This window comes from Pocillopora verrucosa, chromosome 6, assembly GCF_036669915.1.
Source record: "Pocillopora verrucosa isolate sample1 chromosome 6, ASM3666991v2, whole genome shotgun sequence".
Classification (NCBI taxonomy): Eukaryota; Metazoa; Cnidaria; class Anthozoa; order Scleractinia; family Pocilloporidae; genus Pocillopora; species Pocillopora verrucosa.
The window spans coordinates 2,243,526-2,249,860 of record NC_089317.1 but is presented as its reverse complement, the minus strand read 5'-3'; the positions used below and the strand labels follow the sequence as shown (position 1 = coordinate 2,249,860).

General features: G+C 38.7%; 2 protein-coding genes across 2 annotated transcripts in view; both read right to left on the bottom strand.

Annotated features, from left to right (window-relative positions):
* Positions 1 to 2,347: 2,347 nt before the first annotated feature.
* On the bottom strand, positions 2,348 to 3,289 carry LOC136281628 (melanocyte-stimulating hormone receptor-like). The gene has a single exon (XM_066168287.1). The coding sequence runs from the start codon at positions 3,287 to 3,289 to the stop codon at positions 2,348 to 2,350; it is 942 nt and encodes a 313-aa protein (XP_066024384.1).
* Positions 3,290 to 4,178: 889 nt separating this feature from the next.
* LOC136281627 (uncharacterized) overlaps positions 4,179 to 6,335 on the bottom strand; it is a 137,784-nt gene continuing 135,627 nt past the window's right edge. The window contains exons 6-7 of the mRNA XM_066168286.1: positions 5,810 to 5,962; positions 4,179 to 5,292 (exon numbers count right to left, since the gene is read on the bottom strand). Coding sequence (XP_066024383.1) covers positions 4,718 to 5,292; positions 5,810 to 5,962 — 728 coding nt within the window. The 3' untranslated portion in view covers positions 4,179 to 4,717. The remainder of the gene's footprint in view (positions 5,293 to 5,809; positions 5,963 to 6,335) is intronic.

Sequence of the window (6,335 nt, the reverse complement as noted above, 5' to 3'; positions counted from 1 at the left end):
GCGACAAGTACCGGACGAAAATCTTCAACATCCGCAGAGGTTCCATAGAAAGACTTGTTGAGAACGTCGCAGAAGTTTTCCGCCATGACAGCTGAGTTGTAACTACTATGGCTCTGAAATTTTCCGATTTTAAACGGAAAATTTTAAGTCATACGTAGTTGACAATCTCGAGTACATAACACAATCGAAGCCATCTGTACGTGTCTGTAAGATGTCTTCAACTTTGCGGCATTTGAATTTTTATAAAAAAGGCAACGAGTACCGCTTTCACTCGGCGTTGGTTAGAACTTAAAACAAACTATTTGTTTGATGCTTCAAGACATTTTAACTAAACATGGCCTTTACACCTGAAAAAAGTTATTCGAAGGAAAGCTGTCATTAACATATTTTTCATCTATCAAAATGAATGTACGAAACACTATAGTCAGTTAAATTAAAGAGCGCTTGACATATACTTCTTTATTATTAAATTCGTCTGAATACACTGAATACATCTTCAGAGACCGAGCATTTTATAGTTGATGAGGGGTGGGGAGAGAGACCCAAATAATTATTATGAATAATTTACGCATTCGTTTGTGGCAGATCGAGGAGGTAATTAGAATGTTTAGCAAAGTTACTAAACTGAGATAATACCGGCATATTTCTCAGTCATTAGAGTAGCTTGGGAATATTTTCAGGTGTCGGATTATTACAGATAGCCCTCCCTCCCCCCCATAGACGACCGCGTTCGGCTCCCACTTTGATCACCTCCTCACAAGTCCCGGATCCACTTTAGTTCATAAACAGTACTAAGTTCAGAAAAAGTCTAGCAGAGGCCATGTAATATTTTGATTTGTTGTTGTTGTTTTTTTTTTGAGAGGGCAAGGTAACGAATCTTGCAATCTGATTGGTTCCTTACCCGGTCGGTATTTTCCTATCTCTGCCCACGGGCCACGGTAACGCTTTCGTTAGTCGCCAAGTACATTCCAACTTTCGTTGCCATTTTTCATAAATATGTCTCGTTTTTCTGGCTAGGCAGTATTTTTAAGCAAACACGTCGGTCACTACCTCAAGCCGATGAATAACTTATGAATCCTCTCTTTTCTCTCACTCAAATTACTTTGGTTGACAGAAAAATATTGGTTTCAGAATGAGTTTGCATAAACAATAGTGTCATTACGTTGGTTGGCAAGCGGCCTAAAACTCGTCTGCAATTAATTTTAATCGTTCACAAAAAGTACCTAGAAGGTTAAAACGTGAGGTATTTGGTTACAGTTAAACTGATCGATGGAACTTTCATTCATTTAATACCTGAATTTTCTCAAGCAATTTGTTCGTAGTGAAAGAGGGAGCGAAGTTTTAATTTAAGTTCTACAACAAATATACGCTCTCGGCGAGTCTTTCCAAGTCCGTTCAATTTGAACATTTGTACCGTAAATTGCACAACAGAAACTGAAGGAATGTTTTAAGAAAAGGCCGCATTAAATCCCCTTGTGTCTCGTTGGATTATGCCATTCGAATTTAGTTTTTGTGAAGGAAAGACCAGATTTACATACGCCATTGCAGCAAACAAACGAGCAAACTCTCACAACTTCAAAATAAAAAAATTGAATTTACTCACAATCACTTTCCTCGCCGTTTACTTGGTCTTGAAAATGCTGCCCTCGGCCTACGGCCTCGGGCAGTATTTCCAAGACCTCGGACACAATTTTTCACCATACGGACCTCCCAGCCGGCAAATAACATATATTTATCAAAGAATAATTCTGCATCAAGCGCTTAAATGAAAAGAATACAGGTAGTTTGACTATTGTTCATGTTGGCGGCAGATGTAAATTAAAAATGAGGGCGGGCTTTTTTGTAACATTAATACATGTAAATTAGAAGTGGAAAATGCGATATTGTGTTTGCATATGGAAGACTTTAGCCTGTAAGTGTCAGTAAGTAAAGAAAGAATAAAAAAAACAACGAATCGGCAAATGACAGGACTATAAATTTATTTCGTCCAGAAGTAAAAAGAAGTCTATCTGCATGGTCATTAATAAATTTCTCTTACAAATGTGCTTGAAACTAGCAACTGATACTTTTTTATTCTTGTCTCTGTAGTACCTCATTGTGTAGTTTTCCTAACCGTTAAAGTTCATCTCACGGTATAGCTTTCTAACTGAGTCCTTATATACATTCACAAAGTGTTCTAGAACATTCCAGAAGCTTACAAAAAGAACTGTTTTAATAGTATTACTTAATAATTGCGTGACTTGATGACATGTATTAGAAAGTTCTATGGTACGCATATCACCATGACTAAGCAGTCTGGAGATTTCTGGAAGCTTATATTTACAACAACAATTACTTATAACAAATGCTATTCTCTAAACCGATTGACAATGCCTCGCATTATGTCCATGACAGTGCGACGAATGGGTCCCATCTTCCAGCAGTATATAACAGGGTTCAAAGACGAGTTGAGGAAAACCAAAGTCATTGTATGGGGCCAAGCTTCGTTTAAAGAAATTGGACTTAAAGGAGGAGCCAGAGAAAAAAAAAGACGAATATAGCTGGGCAAGTAACAAATCAAGAACACAATAAATACATAAAATGTTCCAAGAGCTGACTTTCGAAGCTTCAAAAAGTTTAATAAGTCACCATTTTGGACTCCCTGTTGTGCTTCTTGGATTTGAAGGCTTTGAATATGGTTCTTGTGTCGCTTTAAGACTATATAAATCCTCCAGTAGACAATTACCACCAGAATGAGGCAAACAGTCATGTTCACAAACCCTGCGACTCGTGAGATGATGAACAGTGGATTCCAAATGACAATAGAAGAAATAATTGCGCTTAACAGCCATATTGATATCACCGCAGCAATGACGCGCTTGTGAGTCACAAGCTCTTGATATCTGAGATGAAGATGAACAGCTAAGAACCTGTCCACACTTATGGTTACAACATTCAAGAGCGAGGATATACAAAAGAAATTGATAACGACGTACAACCCCTTGTAGGAAATGCAGTCGATACGTTTTCGTTTCAAACCGCTGACTACAACAGAAATGTAGAGCGGCTGGACCAACAAACCAACGCCAACATCAGAGGCAGCCAGGCTCAGTAATAATGTTCTCAAAGATTTTGGCAACAACGCGGTTTTCCTTATCGCATGGATGGTTACGATATTCAAAATGATGGTTGTATAACACAAAAAGCCGTTGAAGACACAATTAGCGACAAGTGCCGGACGAAAAACTTCAACACTCGCAGAGGTTCCAGAGAAAAACTCGTTGAGAAGGTCGCAATCGTTTTCCGCCATGAAAACTGAGCGTTAATACTACTGTGGCTCTGTATCTGTCAATCTGAAAATTTTTAGATATTTTTAAGACATTTTACCAAAGAATAACTCTGCATCATGCGCTTAAACGAAAAGAATATGGGACGTTTGGCTATTGTTTATGTTGACGGCCGTTGTAAATTAAAAATGAGGGCTGGTATTTTTGTAACATTAATACATGTAAATTAGAAGTGAAAATGCGATATTGTGTTTGCATATTTAGCCTGTTAGAGTCAGAAAGTAAAGAAAGAACAGAAAAACAGCGAATCGGCAAATGACAGGACTATAAATTTATTTCGTCCAGAAGTGAAAAGAAGTCTGCAAATGAACGGTGTCAGGGATTGTAATACATGTAGTTTCGGTTTACATCGTAAAGGGATTGGTCAAGAGTTTCGCTTCATCTGTCAGCTAATCGGAAGAAAACTAAAGCTAGTCGCCGTTTTACTTATAACTAAACAAAATGGTTTTCCTTCTCTTTAAGTTAGCTGCTGGTTGAATTTTGTCCACTATCGCAAATAGAGAGTGTTGAATTCAGGTTGTATTGAAAAAGTAGAAGCCTAAAAATTGTGTGGATAAGTCAGAATACTCCATCTTAATCTTGTGCCATTATACTTGACGAAGACTGTTGTTATGAGGTGCTGTTTGTTATGCAACCATACATACATGTGTGCAATCATATGAATGCAAATGGTACTGTTTGCAATGCGGTAAGAGGGGATTTCTACTTTTACGCCCATGGATAAGACCCATTCAGATGAAGGGTGCTGAGCCTTTTTTATAATACCTTGGTGTGGATGACAATCTAGTGTTTAACCATTTACATGAAAGCTAAAACGTAGTACTTTATTGAAGTAAAGTTTATTATGCTGTACAAGGTGGTTCTGGCCTGGATAACATCTTATATTATGAGTAATCAAATAAAAGCTTTTTACTAGTACTTCCATGTTTACTGTTTATCAAGAACCACTAATTAATTCTAACTTTAAAGTCTATGGATGAGACACAGCGTTTGACTATTCAAATGAAGGAAGAAGCGAAGTTTTTTCATTTGTTTCAGTTCATTATATTATTCAAGGTGGTTTTGACCACAAACCGTTGAGTTTAGCGGGCCGTACAGTGATATACAGCCCGCTTAATTGACTAATTATAGCCCACGTACGAACCGCGAGATATAATAATGTTAGTTATTTAGTGCGAGGCATAACGGTTTAGCTCTTATGTTTGTGGACGAAACAGTTACGCGTTCCATTTTTTGTAAGAAATACCTTATAAATGCACTCAAAATTGTTTCACGAATTTATGCAAAAAAAAAAATTGGACTTATTTCTGCCTTTCATCCTCTTTTTCTTTCAGGTAGGACTGAGCTCTCATCTTCATTTCCACAAACTTTAAGGAGAGGTTATGTTTAAATCAAACCCAGCCAATACCACTGTAAGCTTTTGTGTTTCCCATGAACTGCCCGTTCAAATTTGAGTTGTGGCAATCGTTAAACCACCATCCCCCAGTCAGGTCATTTGAGCAGCTTCCCGTCTTCCACATGTCGTTATCCCTGTCTCTGGTGCTGAACATCATGTTGTTATGGTAACTCAAGGAATCCCCGGATGTACCATTGTAACCAATGACGGTGATCTTGTAGTTGTTCTTTTCGTTGTTTACCTTGAACACGTCGTAATGAGCGAAAACTTTTTTTCCACTCCAATCCTCCAGCTCGATTCGCAGCGACATCTCATTTGCTGCGGTGATCCGATGAATTTTGTCATTTCCTAGCCAGAAATTCCTCCCAAGGTCTCCGAAACCCGTTCTATAGTCGTTCGATGTACGGTGGAAGCTGACAGATGCATCCTGTCGCCTTTGGATCACAATCCATCCTCCACTGTCCGTCTCTAGGTCGCAATACACCTCAAACTCTGTTTTTCTGTCAGGGTTGATTGTATAAACACCACTAGTGCTGTAGCCAGCATAAAGGATGTCATCACATCCTCTCGCTACACAAAAGAAGAATTTAATTATGTGCTTAATGCTGAGAGGGAGGGCCAAACGAAAATATTTAGCTCGAGGTCACAACGAACGGAGTGAGCGCAGAAAGGTCAGTACATCATGACCATCAGGCAAGTAATAAAGATGTGGGCGAATTTGTTATTTTTGATAAGGGAACGAATTCTTCTGGATGGGGGCGAACTGGAAGGCGAAGAACATGCAATGGAGCGACACCTCTGTAAACCACACCGTCCACTAAATGGTACGGAGTTATCGTGACATAACGACGACGCACTTACGAACGAGGTCTGTTAATTGCAGAAAGAGTTAAGGTCTTCCACTTTGAAGGAGTTCAATTTCATTGTCATCGCTATGCTTGAGTAGCAAACTTTCCGACTTTTCTCGGGGGGAGGGGGTGCAGGGGTATTGTTTCACTCAGCCTTTTTTACATCTCTTTGTTTACACTTCCAAAGTCTCCAAGTTATAAAAGGTGGCAACAAAGAAAACACATAGGAGACCACTTACTTTGTGGAGGCTGAACACACAGCTTCTGACAAGAATCCGAACAGCATTTCATTTCACCAAAACAATCTGAATCCAAACTACACTCGTCATCAGTCTCATTTCCGCAATCTTCGACCGGGATAGGAATGGGGCAAATACCTTCCTTCAAACCCTCTAAAAATAAATAAGTAGTTTTTAAAGGGTTTCCTTAAACTAAGCCAAAAATTATAAACTGTGTTGATAAGTAAATTGACCACCGCCAAGAGTTGAATAACTGACGATTCGAGCGTTAGCCTTTCTTCAGAGCGATTCATGTGCTGCGAGGAGGTTGTTGCTCCTTATTAAAAAAGGCTCAAGATATACGTGCGCAGTACCATTAAGATAATGTTGAAAATACTTCCAATTGCTCAGACAAAACAAATTATATCATGGAAAAGTGATCGAAAGGAATCAAACGAATTCGGCTAATGGACAACAGATGGTGTTGCAATAAATGTATGGCGCCAAGTCATTTAAGAAATCCTAAAAATTATTTTTAGTCCCTATT

Coding starts and splice junctions, on each gene's coding strand:
- LOC136281628 (XM_066168287.1), bottom strand. CDS start 3,289: ATGGCGGAAAACGATTGCGACCTTCTCAACGAGTTTTTCTCTGGAACC.